Here is a 19,041-nt window from a genome sequence, read left to right as displayed (position 1 = left end):
TATTTTTATTTTACTTTCTTACTGTAACTGTAATTAGTAAGTAAACAATGTTAAGCAAACGTGTTCTCGTTAGGTTAACGTTAGGTCTCTATGCTAAAACTATTCAACCTAGTAATTTAGGCCAAAATTATGGTTTACAGGTGAGGAAGAAGAAACCTCTGGAAAATTTTCTTGATCTATGGGACATCAGCATCATGACAGGGGTTCAGCCAATGCCCTGCCCGGTGCTCCTGGGCACTGTGAAAAGTGGAGGTTTACCAGCCCTCCTACACAGATACACAATTGAGAAAAAAGTAGCAAAAGTGGAGAAAGTACTAAAAAAAGGTTTAAATACATCTCAGAGGCATTTCAAATGATGTCTTACTTTGTATGCGTCTCATTAATGCTTTTTGTATGCCACCTTCCATAGGAGTGGGAGTTGACAGCATTAACCACCTTGGACAGACACCACTCTTTTGCGCGTCTCTCCTCGGCTTCGTCAGTGTAGCAGAGAAACTTCTGCAGTATGGAGCAAACCCAAATCAGTAAGGCCAGACCTTCCCGTAATCATCCATGGAGATTGTGTGAATATGAAAAATAGCATGCTATCTCATGTGTGATGCTTATGTCCACCAGCCGCAGTAATGATGAAAGTACCCCCATCCATGCTGCAGTTTTCTCTTGTAATCCCTGGCTCCTGAGTTCTCTGCTGGATGCTGGCGGGGACCTGCGTCTCCATGATGATCAGGGCCGGACTCCGAAGGACTGGGCCATGGCAGGTGCTCAGGAGAACAGCCCCAAGGTCTGTGCTTGCTTGGTTCCGTATAGATAAAATGACATGAGTATTTCATAATATAATAGATTATTTTAGATGTTTTTATTTACAGTTTTATACTGTCAACATTTTCATAGATGCACCTTATTGTTCTGTATTTGCTGCCTCAGATGCAGCTTCTGCAGTGTAAATATGCCATTTGACTAATTGGTCTTCCTTATCTACAGATGCTTGCTTTTCTGAAGAGATGCGAGTCTCAAATGCAGAGGTTGTTGCAGACGCATCTGTCCGGGGATGTGCGTTCCTCCCCTACCTCCTCAAAGACTCTCCTGAACTCTCCGTCCCTGCTCAAGCTCCTGCTCCCTTGGTAAGATCTGCAGTACTATTGATCGTTATCAGTGAACAATCTCTTTGTTATAGTATTTTATTCTTGAGAATGAGAAACAACACAGATGTAGGACAGCGATTTAATACTCAGATTGCACATCAAATGGAAAGTCTACTGTACAAGTGTTTTTAAATACAAAAGTGAAAGTAAAAATTCATTCGTTTTGTTTGTGTCCTTTTCTTTAGGGGATATGAGCTCAGTCATGAAAATAAAACTAGCTATAAGATGTCTGCCCGTGATTTGATGATGCAGTGTTTTGGCTATGGAAAGGTTTGTGTAAACATTTTGCAAGTATTTTGAGAATACCCTTTTTGGGTAATTTTTATTAATAATTTCATATTGATAAACAATTTTTTTAAATCCTAAATTACTATTATAATGATTTATAAAATTGAAGGGATAGTTCAAACTAAATTTAAAAAATCTTTCATCATTTACTCATGTCGTTCCAAAGCTGTATGTCTTTTTTCTTTTGTGGAAAACAAAAGAAGATATTTTGAAGAATGTTGGTTACCAAAAAGTTACGGTTCCCATTGACATCTATTATATAGACAACAAGCACAATGGAAGTCAATAGGAACCAAAACTGTTTGGTTAACAACATTCTTCAAAATACCTTAATTTCTGTTACGCAGTAGAAAGAAAGTCAAACAGGTTCAGAATGACATGAGAGTGAATAATGACAGAATTTATTAATTTTTCTTTCGATTCCTTTTCTCATTAGCACAGTAAAGCTACTAAACACAATGTCCGTTAACTTTGACAGCTTAATCCCAGTGAGTGGTTAGAATATAGTTTGTTTTTTTTAATCATTACAGTTATGCTTTGGGAAGCCAGGGCTGAGTCTGGGATTGGCTGCTTCTGTGCCCTTGATATGTGACGGTGACTTATCTCAAGCTAATGATGAGCCCCTTAACTCATTTATGTGTGGATCTTTCATACGTATGACCAAGTAAGACATTGTAATGAATGACCTTTTTAAATATGCTATTGTCACATCTGAGGAAATATGTAATGGATATAATAGTATTTTTGTTTAACCATGCCTTAGTTACAGTTGGAAAGGATGTCGTGTCACTGTTAAAGAGCTACATGATGAGATTTTGCAACAATGTGAAGAAAAAGATGGTCTTCTGGATCTACTAATTTCTGAGCAGGAGTATTGCTGGTAAGACTATAAAAATTTCTGGAATAAAAAAAAGTTAGACAAATCAACAGTTAACTTCTTTAGGTTGTAGGATCATCATTTCTTTTTTTACTAAATGTTTATTCAAGTAAATGGTTTTCCCTTATACTTCATTTGAAGTGGGATAATTAGAAGACATTATAAAAATAGTATTACAATCCCAGACTGGGATTAAGCTATTTCTTAGTGAAATTGAATGGAAAATAATGTATATCTTATACAGCTGCACACTCTCCTCAAAACATTGGATTCATCCGCGCTATGCCATGCCGAGGCACAACCCACATAATGTTGATAATTCCGCTAAAAACTGCAATTGCAGATTTCAAACAGAGATGGCGACAAAGTGGAAAAACTACTGACTGCAGCTTTAATTATAAATGCCCTGACTACAATTATGCACTATTAAACCAGTGACATTTATCAACAAATTTAATAAGGTCCATTTTGATTTCATGTTGACTTTAACTCAAGTCCAAAAATGTGTAGAGGGAATACTTCACCCCAAAATGAAAATGTTTATCATCATATACTCATGTAATTCAAAACCTATGTTTATTTTCCTGCATTGTAATTTGTTATATAAATACACTGCTGTAGCCATGATTTCTATGATGTTCTCTGTAGTCATGTGTCTCACCCACACATGCTGTTGCTGATGGCTGTGAGTATGTCCGCTGGCCTGGACAGCACAAGGCTGGTCTATGAGAGAGTGAATGTGGGATCCCTGTACAGTCTGCTTCATCAAAAGGTAATAATTGAGCATTTCAGAAAGCACAAATATAAACATGACAGAATTGTTTGGTTTTAACTGCGTTCTTTGTTTGCAGCGGGATGAGTTTCCTCTACTACAGCTGGTTGACCTGTTATCTATGGTGCTACAGGTGTGTGAGGTGTTAATGTACCTGAACAGCCGATCTCTGGTGCTCCGGGCCCTTTCATCACACACTGTACTCATAGTACACCCTGGAGTTGCGAAGGTTACGGGCCTCGGGTTCATGGTGCCTAGGTACACCGTTGCAAAAAGCACAAATTAAAACATATAGACTATAAATTTAGAATAATTGTATTTGTTTATAGTTTATATTCATTATGGACATTCCATTAACACCAAGAATGATAACTATTATGATATTGGTAAAGATATATAGTTCTAAAATCCAGAATAACATCAGTTGCTGGTGTGGGTGCTAATGTAGTTATCATATAGTTATCATGCTTGGTGTGAATGGGCCTTTACAGTATGTAATTTGAATCTTTAGTCATTTGATATGTTTTCCAACTACAGTGAGGGAACATGCCTCTACAGCCCGCCTCCTGTTCCTGTGCCTCTCAGCCTGATAAACTGGGCAGCTCCGGAAGTGATTAGATCTAGAGCATGTACAGGAAAAGCTGATCTCTATAGTGTGTGCGCCCTTATACAGGAGATCTATACAGGTACAGGTCATGTAATGAAAACTGTCTGTCATCTTTAATGTAGAGCTTGTGTGATTGATCTCTTTTTGTGTTGCTAGTTAGTAACTTGGTTGTGTTGCTTTACAGATGCTGTGCCATGGGGCCCCATGGACCCACGTTGCATAAAACGGTCAGTAGAGGCCGGTCAGGCTCTGATAGCACACCCTGCTGTGTCTGAGCCTTATTACCAGCTCCTGCAGACTGGCCTTCAATACAGACCCCAGCACAGGACCAGCAGCCTGCACGATCTGTGCTACAATCTACGCTGTTATATCAGAGTTTGTACATGGGTTTAGTTATGTTTCTGTGTCTCATCAATCTGCATTAACATGCTCTCTTTTTTAGATGTACACTACCATTTAAAAGTTTGGAGTGGGTTAGATTCTTTTGTAATGTTCCTGAAATTCTCTTATCCTCATCAAGGCTGCATTTATTTGATAAAAATACAGTAAAAATAGTAATATTGTTATAATAATATAATTGTTATAATAATGTATATTGTTATAATAATATAATTACAGTTTAAAATAACGGTTTTCTGTTTGAATACATTTTATTCCTGCAATTTATTCCTTTGATGGCAAAGCTGAATTTTCAGTAGCAATTACTCCAGTCTTCAGTGTCACATGATCCTTCCGAAATCATTCTAATAAGCTGGTTTGCTGCTCAAGAGCATTTCTTATTATTATGAATGTTGAAAAAAACAGTTGTGTTGCTTAATTAGTTTGTGGAAACCATGAATAGAAAGTTTTCAAGAACAGCATTTAATAACTTTTAATCAAAAACAAATTGTTACGAATGCCAAGAGATGAGGATCCACTTGTACACTCATTTTTTAAACAACAAAACTCCACATAGACAGGAACATCTGACCCAAAACACGAATACAATCTACCATGAAACAACAACTAGCAAAGCATGAGAAAAACAAAAGGGCTATGTACACACAGGGGCAAACAGGCTTAACAAGGAAACGAGGACTTGGACAAGAAATACAACAAAGGTCAACACAAGAAGGTTAAATATGTGACAAATCTTCCTGAACCCAACATTTTGAATGGTAGTGAACGTCTTTTGTTGCCCTTTTTTAAAAATGTATTTATATTAGGATCTTTTCTTTCTTAGTTATTTTACAATTAACTTATTCAAAAAAATGTTGTGCAAGGTTTTTCCAGGTATACAGAGATAATATATGATAGCATGAGAGTGAATAGTGCCATCTAATCTGCTGCAGGAGATAAGAAGCGAGAATAAGAGAAGTGGATGGAACTCTTGGTCGGCTCTTCAGTGCATTCCTGGATGGGAGACTGACATTAATCTGGCGAAAGAACAAGACGGAGCTGGTGAGATTTCCATCCAGCTATGATTATCTTCAGCTATGAACAGCATTTCAATCTTCTTTATGTTCTGTACATGGAGTAAGAATTGACAATAAATTGAAATTGAATTGAATTGAATTGAATTGAATTATGGAAACTTTAGAGCCTAGAAAATGATCACTTTGGCAAGAAAGTGCCTGCTAAGAATATCAATGTAATGTAATTCTTTGATTTTCCTGTACTTTCCTTTTAGTATATCAGAACTGCAGGACTGCAGTACACAATGAGATCCAGGACCATCACCTAGAAAGAATCTACACAGAGGAAGAGAAGTCCACCTCAGACACTGACGACCTCCACTTGGATATTTTGCATCATGACAACGTTCCATTGCATGAATGGCCTATTACCCATCATGCTCCACTCTTGGAACCATCTTGTTCTAACTATATTGATACAGACAAGGATCTGGCAATCAGTAGCTCCATCTCAAAGCATATTGGCTCCATTGTTCTCAACCTTAAAGTGTCTGAGGTTCTTCTACAGCAAGCTGAGCAGAGTCTGGATAATGTGGAGGCGACTCGATTGAGCACCCCATGCTTTGACGAGGTGGATGCTTGTCAGAAAGAACGCAGTGATAGTGTTTGGAAGGCTTTTGGGCCACCGTCCAAAAGTTATACACCCGAGTGGACCATTAATGCAGATGACGAGGTCAGTCAGTACAGCTCAGCTCAAGATGAGAGCTTTGAGAGCACGTCCTATCCTAGTAGTGTACAGGTATGTGCACACAACCTCAAATGTCACAGCGTTAAAGGTGAAATGTGTGTTTTTGCTAAAAAAAATAAATAAAAATTATATATAAAAATATTATAAATATTAATTGTTAAAAAGTTTGGGGTTGGTTAGAAGTCTCTTAAGGTCACCAAGGCTGCATTTATTTGATCAAAAAAAAAAAAACAGTGTAAAAAAAAAACAGTGTAACAGTAATATTGTATGAAATATTATTACTATTATTACTAAATGTAATTTAAGCCTCTGTTGGCAAAGCTGTATATTCAGCATCATTACTCCAGTCTTTAGTGTCACATGATCCTTCAGAAATCATTCTAATATGCTGATTTGCTGCTAAAGAAACATTTATTGTAATCAAACAATTGTGCTAGTTAAAATCTTTGTGGAAACCGTGAAATCGTTTTTTTTTTTTTTTTCCAGGATTCTTTGATTAATACAAAGTTCAAAATAGCAGCATTGATTTGAAATAGAAATTCTAGGCATCAATGTAAAAGTCTTTACTTTCATGTTGTTTTTGAACGGTAGTGTACAACACACACACAATATACTTCACCTTCAGGATATAACCAGACTTGTATGATCAACTAGCTGGGAGTTACATGTTAATCTAAATTAGGGACAATTACCCCTAACAAAGAGTACTAACAAAAATTTATTGGAATAGCAATCAGTGTAGGTTGATGATTTAAATAACATAAAATATCAACAATAAAATCATATGAGGAAAAACTTTACTTACAGGAAGAGGAAAGTGACTTCAAGAGTGTCGAAGCAATAAAGAAAGGACCGCAGCAAACAGGACGTCAAAGGTACAATTAGCAGAAAAAGACTAATACAAGTCATATACAAAAAAGGAGTATAATATATAAGATGGCAAGTTTGGCAACAACTGAAAAGATATATGAGCAAATAGGAGAGAGAATGACAAAAATAAGCAAGTACATCTCTTTCAGGTTAAATGTGCAACTTGGGTTGTCAAGGAACCAGAAAGACAGAGCATACCGATCTCTCGCAGAACATTACCAAACAAAACCCACATGGACCAGTGAGAGACAACAGCCACTCCATTTATTATATTCATGTGCAGTTTAAAAAGAAAAGTGTTGAAAAGGTATGTGATCTGTCCTGTGTGCTGGTACAGGTGATGTTAGTGATGTGGTGGCGCTAATGGCACGTGGGTGTTTGGGGAAACCACGGGGTGCTGTGGGGAGCAGTGACAGTGAGGATGTAGAAGAGCAACAGCTTCACCTACAGGACTGGCAGACACACAACATCAGACATAGTGTGAACAGCCACCCGGAATATGAGACCCAGGAAAGCACTGATTTGGAGCAACTGTTCAAGAGTTTTGCTGGTAATAGAGCTATGCCTGAAATTGCTGTTTAGATATTTCATATAGTCATGTTTTATTTTGGTTACATTTAGTATTAAATTCCATTTTTAAATAATTATAACTCATTTTCAAATTCTATTTATGGCCAGGTATTCAGAGTGATAGTGAGGAGAGCACAAACTACCACACAATCAATCAAACTTTTGATGTGACCAATGGAGTGCTGAAGGCTACAAGCCAAACTGAGGTGATAAACTAAACCTTTATTTGCATTTGTTTTTACCAGTTCATTAAAGTTTTTTCCCCCCCATTAAAACACAACGACCCACATTTACATTCGGTATTCATCATCTTGACGAGGTTACATATTTCACCTGCAAAAAGATTATCAAACCTTTTTTCTCTTCATGTAGAAGTGTTAAAGGTACAGTAACAAAAACAGCTTTTTGCGTAATAGTTAAACGCTGTTTCATAAGAGCTGGGGGAGTTTAATAAATGGTCATTTTGAAAGTAAATTATAACTGAAAAATGTATTAACAAATATACAATTTCTGAATATGTAAAATGTTGAATTTTAAATATACTTGTTTTTTGTGTCCAAACAAAGGATGAGGGAAGTTCGGATAGTTCAGCTTATACACAAACTCCTTTAGAGCTGTCTAATGTGTTCTACACACCTAAACACCACCTGTCCAAAAGCACATCATCTGGTGTAGAGCATTCACAGGTGAGAGTGGACATTAATGTGGTTTTGTCATTACACTAACCCCTGGTTTCACAGACAAGGCTTATGCTAGTCCCAGACTAAAATGCATGTTTGAGCTCTTTTAACTCAAAGCAACTTGCACGGACATCTGCTATTTTTATAGTATTATACAATACATAAACTATATGCTATTATCAATATTTGTATTAGATTATGTACTTATGGTATTATGTTATATACAATTCATTACTATTTTATTTGCTGTATACTGTTTGTTTATTTTATGGACGATTTACTATTACTTCTCACTTCATCTTATATTCACTATTTGCATTGCACTGTAGTTGTACCATTACCATATCATATCTATTACCATAAAGCATGGGTCACCAATCTCGGTCCTGGAGGGCCGGTGTCCTGCAGAGTTTAGCTCCAACCCCAATTAAACACACCTAAACCAGCTAATCGAGGTCTCACTAGGCATAATAGAAACTTTCAGGCAGGTGTGTTGGACCTGGTTGGAGCTAAACTCTGCAGGACATCGGCCCTCCAGGACCGAGATTGGTGACCACTGCCATAAAGGATCCATCAGTTATCTTTGTTATTGCTAAAATCGGGTCAATCACAGAAAATGCTTTTCCCACAATAAGAAAACTTTATTTAATTTAATGCAAAAATGTAATTATATCTTCACAATTCGTATCCAAGAATAAAAAGCCAGATAGCCTACATGAGAAGTCTGAGCTTTGACAATTCCTTATTAAAAATAATGTGTTATAAGTCCAACTATCGAGATTTTAAATAACTACGGATTGAACTTTTTGTACACCACGTACAAACCACTGAAATCAGTTGATAAATGTAATTTTTGTTTTGTTTTTATCAAGAAAAACTACAGCTCACCATTTACTTGCATTTGATTACAGTGCAGTCTTGCCCTCCGCAAAATGGCGGACACGTTGACGTATCGCAGCAACGTTCCAAAGCAGCCATTAGGGCGTCTATGTATTTATTATGGCATCTATGTATTTATTATGTCTATAGGAAACAAGGCACAGGTGACCTGCATAATGCTAACAAGGACACATGAGGAAGAACTAAGGCAGAGGGGAACACAGGTGACCTCTAGAGGCCCGGAAACAAACAACAGGAGGCAGGATGCTGACACTCAAGATGCACCCCAGAAGTGTTTTTTTCTAAGACACAATTATAAAAGCTATGCAGATGTCCTAATTGAACTAAGGCCTAGTCCTCCTGACTTAGTCTAAGCCCTGTCTGTCCAACTGGGCCTAAAAAATTGAAGAATAAAGTCAATATTTTTCGTAAACCCTTTATTTCTCAGTCACTGAGCTCAGAGGATGAGTTGGACGTCACAGTGGAGGTGTGTCGACCCAGCACATCTCCAGCAGAAGAAAAACAAGCTGTAGAAAACAGTCTGAGTGGTATACAGATGAAACACTGCAGTCATTGTATTACCAGTTTTGTGGGTAAAGATTGTCCTTTTTTTCTAACCTGTTATCCCTTATTATTATCCAGAATACCAGCTTGCTCAAGAGGACTCAAAGGAGTCTGAATCCATTACCCCTGTGCACAGGTACATTCCTACTCTCAGGTAAAATAAATTAGGATGGAATTGGAATTGACAGCAGATTTGTTGTAATAACTATGATTTGTTTTTTTTAATTAAGTGTAAAGTGAGTTCAAATATTTTGGGTTATTTGGACACATTAAAATGATCACAAATGACAGTATAGACATTTATGTATATACTGTTATAAAAGATTTCTATTTTAGATAAATGCTGTTTTTTTTTTACTTTCTATTCGTCAAGGAATAGAAACAATTTAACTGTTTGTTGATGAAGTAAATGCAGTCTTGCTGAGCATTAGACTTTCAAAAACAATAAAAAATCTTGCCAACCCAAAACTTTTGAAAGCTAGTGTATTTTGTCTGTTGAGTCCTTTGCAAATAAAAAAATAACTAGTGACTTCCTACGGCTGAGTCTGTCCTCTGTGCTTTGCTTTGTTTTGTTTTGTTTGATCAGTTGTTTGCCAGACCTCGCTGAGATTGCGGACCTCTCCAGCATATCCTGTTCACCGGCTCAGCACCAAAAGTGGCTGGGGTCCGCTGAAGCTCCGCCAATCCCTCACAGCAGAGGACATCCACCCTGCAACAGCACCCCACGCAGCCCCAAAGGTATGATGTGAATCAAAAAAATATACCATGCATCTACTTAGGCTTCACTTTTAGGATTAATCAAAATTCAGAGTACATTCTGTGAGCTAGTTTTATGTAATTGTCAACACTGTTTAATTACAGGTCGTAGGACTCTTCAAGATGTGCAGATTAGCGCTGAGCCCCTCCCTCACCTCCAGAGCCTGTTGGATACATCACCATGGGGCGGTGCTCCATCCTACACTGTCTGCACAGAGAGTTACGCCACAGCCAGCGCAGGAGACAGCAGCAATGTCAGTCAATCAATCCTATTTTTAATAATACATTTCTGAAAAATATCAATGGTCATATGGCTATTGGACAATATGTGTTTTTATAATGTTATCTGTATCAATCAAGTCAATTAAACTGATCATGTATACTTAAAAGTGCTTTTTGTAAATTTTTCACTCTCTACTAAAGCATAAAAATACCATTTTTGCAGATATTTAGGAAACATGCAAAGTTCACATACTCGTTTCTCTGAAAAACAACGTTACAGCCAAGTTATTATTACCAATTTAGACTTAATGTGAGTGTTTTTCTACTCTAAATGTAGACTTATAATATCGAATTAATCCATATTTCAGTTATTGGCTTCAAAATATTATAAATGATCAGTTATCAGCCAAAACATCTACATCAGCTCATCTCTATTTTTTTAATATGTGCTTTTAAATCTCATGTTGACTACCGGGAGAATGTGATAGTACACTCTAGCCATCAAATATCTTCAATATTGACATCTTCAATGCATATTTTGGCAGCTTGAGTCCACTCAAAAAGTTTTATTGACTTAACTAAAAATATTTGTATTAAATATGCAAATGCTTATTTGTTATTGTTTTGTTGTAGAAGCTTTCATCTGACAAAAGTAAATGTTCCATTATCTTATATTTGCATCAATGTATACACAGCTGTTACATTTATAATGATAGCTTGCATTTCTTTTCAGACAAATGCCTCTGTGTCTAGCGTCCTGCAGTCTCCATTGAAAAGAGAAATGTCTAAGGAGGAAACATACTCTCCCTCTAGCGGCAATGCAGAGTTCACCACTGCCAGCTCTGGAGCAAGACAGACCACTGAGACTAGTGAAGAGATGGGGCATCCTATTGACAGTGTGCATTTATAATTTACTGCTATAGTGTTCCAAAAATTCATTATGGGATGTATTGTTAAAGTATTATGGTGTGAGAATCAAACTGTTTGTGATTCCTGTAGAGAATAATCATTTGGATGAGGAAGTAGGTGAATCTAAACATCAAGAGTCGTCTGATGAAAAGGTGTTTGAAGATGAAGACATCTCAAAGAGAAAGGAAGAGTGTAAGGGTGAAAACCATGGTGAGACGGATCTACATTGGGACACTTATTTTAATTTTTAAAAGGAATTAATAAAGATGTACGTTTGTATTTTCAGACCATCTTCCAGATCTTAACTCTGCTGATAAGGAAAGTAATGCAAACTCTCAAAAGAGCAATAGGAGTCACAGCCTTGATGACACTGAGAGGTAAAACTCAATACTTTGCCTTAATAAGGGGTATTTCACTATTGGTTGATAACTTCCTGACAGTGTTGACAAAAAATATAATGATAATCTGCATAATGATTCTAGGGCTGTTTGGATAGAGAAATGAATATATCACAACATTGCCCTCAAAAATTAGGCTCTATTTAAACTTAATGTGTCGTTATAACTTGGATAGTTACCCACTTAGGCATGCACTTGTAAATAACCCAGACAATGTGTGCATGAGCGGATTTTTTTCTCCCTATTGTGACGTATATCCAAGTGAAACTGTTTCTCAAACAAGAAAAAAAACATTACTGTTTTGATGAAAGATTATGAGTAAAAAAAAAGACCAATATGTGCATGGATAAATTGCATTTAGAAAAATAAGAATTGTCAATTTTCATTTCTTTGTTTAAAACGAATCAGAATAGTACATTACAAAGTCTACAGCAGTAAGGGGTGGATATGTATTATTTCTTTATGTACAAAATTTTGGAATTTTGGAGTTCATTCTAAAATCATGCCGACAGGTATGTTAATTGAACGTTTTATTCATGTTTTTGGATTAGGTTCTATTATGTTTTTTCCTCACCCAAAACAAACAAAAATAACTTTGAAATCTTGCAGAGCAAGTTCCACCCTTGATGAAGATCTGGAAAGAATGCATTCAGAAAGAGTCCCTAGACAGAGAACCCCTGACATAAAAGCAGAGGGGGATGTGAAGGACTTGGACTGTCCAGAAAGAGACTACATAGAGACAGCGGGTGAGTAGAAAGTCTTTTTCGGCCTTCTTTAAAGCTTCAGTAAATATAAGCTCAAACGCCTACTGTAGTGTTTAATGGTTGTAGGCCTGTTGATTCTCTCTGTAGAAGGCATAAATAAACTGGGAGTGAGGATTGAGGCAGCCAATCAGGAGAACCATTCTAACAGGTGCACAAGAAGCCTAAAATGAAATGCATTTGACCCCAGGAATACAGTGTTAGTCTAACTTACTTGCTGCTTATAATAGAAATATTGAAATTACCATTGACTTTGAAACACTTCAGCCTTAGAAATTAATGTTTTTCAAGTAACTTACAAAGTAAAACTAGCTAACTTCCCTGCCCCAAAATTCATTTTTGTAATTTCATTGTTTGTGTCATCATCAGAGCTCTTGAGCATACACCTTCTGAGTCAGTCAAACCACACTGTTAAAGAGGAGCCGATCTCTTGGATTTCCTCAAGGTCTCTTGCATCTCAATCGTTTCCATTTTAGATGCGTAAGGGATGTGGTTTGTGTTCCTTTATGTTGAATTTACTGTTTAAAGAAAAAGATCTTTCCAAATAAAAGCCTGTTGCTTTTAAACTTGTTCTTAACATATGCACATCTTCGAGTTCTAGCGTTGATGTTACAATTTATTAGCAGATGATGTTGTTCAAGGTAATATACATTTTGACATTCTGTTTGATGTTTCTACAAAAAATGTATTGCTATTTGTCATGTTGTTTAGTAAAGCTTCTAAATAAAAGAACATAAATATATATACACACATCTATAAATAAAAGACATTTTATTGAATAAAAAAACAAAAGGAATTCACTGAATCTTACATTCAAATACAGTCTCCTTTGCATTACTGAGATCTTGACGATCCAAAGTTACATAAACACCAGTTTAACTTACAAAAAATATAAACTCTTGTGCTGTACAGTTTCTTTCTTGTACAAATCGTTTCCAGGTCATGATATAATTGAATACATCAGCATAACAATGCTGAAGAAATTAAGTTTATTCCTTAAAAAGACTGATAAAAGTTAGTTTATTTTTATACTTCATGGACAACTGTTTCTGAAATGTTGTCTAGTTCGCCATCATTCAAGTGGTTTCACTATGGAATGGAATAGCCTACAAGTGGAAGTAACTCGAGGCTTTACGCATTTTGATGGGGTTGCATGTATTTTGTCCCGGTTTCTCAGTCTTTTGCCAGCAATGACACAAGTCCTTTCTTATCCAGCTCAATGAGTTTAAGGTGTTGTAAGGTCTTCATTGCAGAATCACTGACTTTCATGTTTAACTTCTTCATTCTCTGAGTGCTTATCGGCCCCCTAAAGTGACAAGAATGAAAAGACTTGGATCAAAAGAAATCCTGTGGTTGCCTTAAACTTCACGACATTGTGAATCATGTTAGGGCTCAGGGTTAAATATGACCAGACAAACCTGTTTCTATCTGAGATAAAGTACTCGGATAACTGCTTGTTGAGCATGTTGAGGTCATTCAGCTTCAAGTTACCACGTACACTACGCGGGACGGTCTCAAATGTCCCCTCAGACACCTCTTCAAGCATGTTCCGTGCTGCAAGACAGACGAAATAACTATAAATTACAATTATTGAGACTGATAAAGATGCTGTTCACCTTTGAAGTTGTGAAAATGTTACAGCTGCTTTATGTTGATGGTTTTCTTCTGTCCTTACATTCAGACTGTGCTTGAGATTGAGGTTCTGATATCGGCATGGCCTAAAGAAACAGTAATGCATTAATAAATAGCTAAAAAAAAAGAAGCGTTCGCAACCTCTCAGACCACAAATATTAACATTTTAAGGTACAGAGACATACAATACTGTTTAAAAGTTAGAAATGTATACTGTTAATCAGCAAGGACACATTAAATTGATTAAAGGTGACAAAGATTTGTGTTACAAAACTTTTGCATTTCAATAAATGCTGTTCTATATTAAAATTGAAAACAAGTCATTTTACAGCATTACTGGTTTTACTGCATTTTTTTATATTTTCGAATAAATGCAGCTATAAGAGACTTCTTTCAAAAACATTCTTTAGGACTGTCAAACGATTAATCGCATCCAAAATAAAAGTCTATGTTTACATAATATATGTGGGTGCACTGTGCACAATTATTTTTTATATATATATACATATATATATATATATATATATATATATATATATATATATACACACACACACACACGCTTGTATATATTTAAAGAAATATTTTCAAGTATATAGATTTATATATAATTTATATTATATATAAATATTTTATATATAAATAATATTTTTTTCTTAAATATAAATGCATGTGTATGTATTTATATATATATATATATATATATATATATATATATAAAATAATTATACACAGTGCACCCACATTTATTATGTAAACACAAACTTTTATTTTGGATGCGATTAATCGTTTGACAGCCCTAATTTTTTTTTTTTAAATCTTACCGACCCAAAACTTTTGAACAGTAGTGTAGTTATGATAAAAAGCATTTAATAAAACTGTCTAACCTCTACATTTAAAGCAGCAATGGATGAGCAGAGAGCATCTCTCGCTTCTTGTTCTTCTTCTGTCAGTGGAGGAACCTTGAACACCAGAAATCCCATTAGCACACACACAAAGTCTGAACCACAAACATCTTGGAACTACTTTATTTTTCAAAGAACACTCCCTTTACCATAGTAAAATCATTGTGTATGGCCTCTAGTGTCTAGTGTAGTAACATTAACAAGGACCCGGCTTTTGGTTAGACTTGTGCTCTTGTTGCACTAATGAATGAATACCTGCACATCTGCTGTGTTCTGCAGCTGTTGAACCAGCTGTACTGTCGTGTCCAAATGAGCTCGTATGGAGTCCATGGATCGCTTCTGTTCTGCTGCGATCTCCTCCACTTGAGTGCACAGGGCCGAATGGCGCGCTTTGATCGCCGACAGGTTCTCCAGCAACTGAACAGGGTTTCCCTGAAATCAACAACCACAGATTTAGGCAAACAGAATCGGTCATTACTTAAAGTGAATAAATGTATACAAACTTACCTCAAACGAGCCCGCTTCACGCACATTTGCCATGAAGTCAAATTTCAGCCGCTTTTCCACATATTCTATATCAGCTTCTGCCTTCTGGAACTACAAGGACATGGATCTAAACACCATCATTCAGTAAGCATTCAGAAAAGTCAGGAGTTGATTGCCGTTCATAGGCTTTAGCATTTATTGGCCCATCTGAACGAGAGTACGATCTAAAACCTGAAACCCTATTAGCAATATTGCACTACTCTGAACACAGTGGACAGCAGAGTCAATACTGATAGGGTCCCAAGAATTAGGATTAGACATTACGACCTGTGAAACAGAGAAAACAAACAACTATATGCCAACTGAGATGGTGCACCTCTTTGAAAAGTTGTAAACATTGTGCAAAGCTGTTCTCAGATGCTTTGACAATACTATTGCACTGCTAGCTGTCCAATACAGTAGTGCAATGAAGTCAGAGCACCTGTTAACAGCAATCGATGTGACTGGCCACGCCGTTGACCCTACCTTTGAGAAAGATCCCTGGCCAATGCCCTTTTAACATTGCACTGCTTTAATAACTGGGTTATCAGTAGTACAATATAAAAGGGGCACTGGACAGACAGTACGCATTCAGGGTGGTCCTTCTGCATGCTGAAATATCCAAGATTCATGTAAATAATGCCAATTAAAAGCCTGGGAAGAACACAATTTTAACATAAACATTAGAAAACAAACATTATAGTGCTGAGATCCAGATATGTAGATGTTTCATGATATGGGCAATCATTTTAAAAGTTAGTGTTAAAGCTACTTTGCATCTATTTCTTTTTTATTTTATTAGGCAAAATCCATGCATTGACACACACACACACACACACACACACACACACACACACACACACACACACACACACACACACACACACACACACACACACACACACACACACACACACACATACAATCTCTGGCAAGCTAATACTGCGCCCCCTATCGTTTCCTCGTACTAATGATATTTAAACATCCGAATATAAAATTAAAACAGGTTTAACGTTTTACTCAAATAATTGAAGAACAAAAATGAGTTATGCGATTTCGCAGGCATGCAAATGGTCTGAATCTTCACAAAGTACACTTTTACAAAGATTTGTGCGTCGTCCAGAAGCAATGGACACATTTTATATTAATTTTATCAGCTAGTAACAACTGCGACATCAACTTGATGTATATAAGCCCTTACAGTTTATACGTGTATAAACACCTTATTTAATAATGTATAGGAGTAAGTTCGGGCTGCAGCGTACAGTTTGGCGGACAGACGCACAGGCCCTCCCGCACCCGCACTCCCCTCACTACCGACCAGATATCGAACCAATTTCAACCAAATAAATGTTTTCAGGCTGAATGCCAAGGTTTCGTTTCAAAATATACGCATTACAGTAATTTAATGTCATGAAGACTGATATTGCTGTAAATATTTTCAAATCATGTAATTAGCTGTGGCACTAGTTAGCCATCCAGCTACATGTTTTTCGTAATTTTCTCCCCTCCAACCTGAGGGAAAGATAGAGGGATATAGAGAACATGTAATGTTCATGTTTTATTCTGCATTACGTCGTCTAATGCAAAGGCACCGGTATTATTAACAAATAGACGGATCCGTCACTTTACAAGTGAAAACATTTGATGGAAACGTTTGCCTGAAAAAACAGCTTACCATCGCCTCCAGCTTATCAACTGTCTCCATGTTGAATAGTTTACATTCCTAAAGCAGCCCCGGAAATATAAAGCTCGCAGCAGAACGCAAGACCTTCTCTGATTGGTTAGCTGTCAGAGAGCGTGGAAGGTGATTGGTCAGTTTGGAAGGAGAAAGAGCGGAAAGGGGGTGGTATATTCTTCGGGATGGAATTCTAACGTATGTCTTGGACGTACTACCAGTAAAATATTATGTATACAACGAACGCATACTATTTATAATTGAAATGTATGTGAAATGTAGGCTATATTGAAATGTGAAATATGAATCCTAAATTCAGTGATTACATATGGGGTATATATATGGGGTACAAAACTTCATGTTTTGTGTTTGAGTATGCTGACTATTAAATAATATTACATTGTCTGGGCAATGTTAGAAATTTTTCTAAAAACTTTTTTCACTCAGATTAAATAATGAATCACATTTACTTCTTTTCTTTTTATACACCACAATGAAATGTCAAGTATGGAATACAGTATTATTTTCTGTAAGCTTTTGTATAACACACAATTTTGTTGAATAAAGTAGGTCTTCCAATTATTCTGTGCATGCAAAAAAAAAAAAATATACATACATATATATATATATATATATATATATATATATATATATAATAGTTCACAAACATTTTTTTGTTGAATATACTTACAATTTTTTTAATTATAATAATATAAAATATAATAAAATAAAATATAATAATCATGCTCCTAGACAAATTCAGTTTTAAAACTTAATTAAAGTCAGGAGCAGCTCCTACTGTTTTTAAAAAAAGGTTTATTAAAAGAGTTTTTTTTTTTTTTTTTTTTAAACCCTGTATAAACTTTATACTTCTGTCCTTAAATAGTAATAAAAAAACTAAGAGGCCTGAAAAAAATTCTATGCCGTTTCATCCAAACGGACCAATCGATCGCTAGAATGTGATCAGCCATTAGCTGTGTCCCAATGTGAAGGCTGCATCCTCCGAAGTCCGTATTTGAAGGACGGTTGGCCGTATTTGAAGACCGATTGCGTCACAGCCGCGCGACGAAGTACGTCCCAATTCAAAGGCTGCATCCGCGAAGGCCGCATTTAAAGACCGATTGCGTCATCGCGGTGGGATGAAGGCTGTCCCAATTCAGTTATGCATCCTCCGAAGGCCGTATTCGAAGGCCGGTTGCGTCATTGCAGCGCGACGAAGGCTTACCTAATTCAAAAGCGACGCCAAATGCACCCTTCATTTCCCCGTGAAAGGAACGATACATAAATGGACACTTCGCGGACTATCCTACCCGATCCTACCCCATAAATCATTGCGCGGGTGACGACAGCATTTTTATTTAAAAAAAGGGTGGCCGAGAGTTCAGTGGTGGACGGCAAATTCACATTTAAATGTAAAAGTATTATGTTTTTATTTACTCAAATAGCCAGAGAAACCAGTGTTAAGAGTCAAAAGTTTTTTGTTTTGTTTTTTTTTTTCGTTTTTTTTCTTCTTATTATTCATCTTAACTCATTCGTCAGCATTGCATGGTTTTGTCAAGTGGAAATGCGAGAACGGCTTTTATAGCCTTGTATTGCATTTCTTGTACATTGTATTTCTTTATTATTCATTATTTCATTATTTTATGCAACTTTAAATGTGTAGCTAGCTACACAAAAGAGAATTCATGGCTCTGGATATTTGTTTATTTTTGTAAGGGTCTCTGAGTGTTTGCAAGGTTGATACATTTAAACTATAATATACTTTTGTTTTGTGTCGTTTAATGTAAAATGTGTAGTGTTGTGGTCCTGTGAGGGAAAAGGGTAGGCTACTTCACATTTGTACATGAATACTATCGCAGTATGA

The 19,041-nt window shown here is 36.3% G+C and overlaps 2 protein-coding genes across 3 annotated transcripts; one reads left to right on the top strand and one right to left on the bottom strand.

Annotated features, from left to right (window-relative positions):
- The first annotated feature begins 146 nt into the window (after positions 1-146).
- Positions 147-13,197, top strand: tex14 (testis expressed 14, intercellular bridge forming factor). The gene is made up of 28 exons (XM_089126169.1): positions 147-324; positions 410-524; positions 616-781; positions 982-1,121; positions 1,328-1,412; positions 1,961-2,094; positions 2,194-2,310; positions 2,956-3,079; positions 3,159-3,337; positions 3,617-3,765; positions 3,871-4,061; positions 5,018-5,126; positions 5,356-5,879; positions 6,636-6,703; positions 6,848-6,939; positions 7,036-7,248; positions 7,377-7,474; positions 7,835-7,954; positions 9,276-9,375; positions 9,470-9,545; positions 9,978-10,129; positions 10,253-10,401; positions 11,103-11,265; positions 11,369-11,488; positions 11,565-11,655; positions 12,286-12,422; positions 12,528-12,588; positions 12,807-13,197. The coding sequence occupies exons 1-28, from the start codon at positions 195-197 to the stop codon at positions 12,850-12,852; spliced, it is 3,849 nt and encodes a 1,282-aa protein (XP_088982295.1). The 5' UTR covers positions 147-194; the 3' UTR covers positions 12,853-13,197.
- On the bottom strand, positions 13,192-17,301 carry ska2 (spindle and kinetochore associated complex subunit 2). 2 transcript variants are annotated; one of them, XM_039677661.2, is made up of 7 exons: positions 17,178-17,301; positions 15,482-15,571; positions 15,230-15,406; positions 14,957-15,031; positions 14,113-14,155; positions 13,856-13,991; positions 13,192-13,743 (listed from the first exon to the last, which is right to left on the bottom strand). In XM_039677661.2, exons 1-7 carry the CDS (start codon positions 17,205-17,207, stop codon positions 13,611-13,613), a joined length of 684 nt encoding a protein of 227 aa, XP_039533595.1. In that variant the 5' UTR covers positions 17,208-17,301; the 3' UTR covers positions 13,192-13,610. The 2 variants fall into 2 exon arrangements, with proteins under 2 accessions (XP_039533595.1, XP_088982294.1); XM_089126168.1 differs by having other exon boundaries at positions 15,482-15,587; positions 17,178-17,195.
- Positions 17,302-19,041: the final 1,740 nt, after the last annotated feature.

Source organism: Pimephales promelas, chromosome 23 (genome assembly GCF_988280905.1).
Source record: "Pimephales promelas chromosome 23, fPimPro1.hap1.1, whole genome shotgun sequence".
NCBI lineage: Eukaryota > Metazoa > Chordata > Actinopteri > Cypriniformes > Leuciscidae > Pimephales > Pimephales promelas.
The sequence above is the reverse complement of the archived record's forward strand: the minus strand, read 5'-3'. Positions and strand labels throughout refer to the sequence as shown.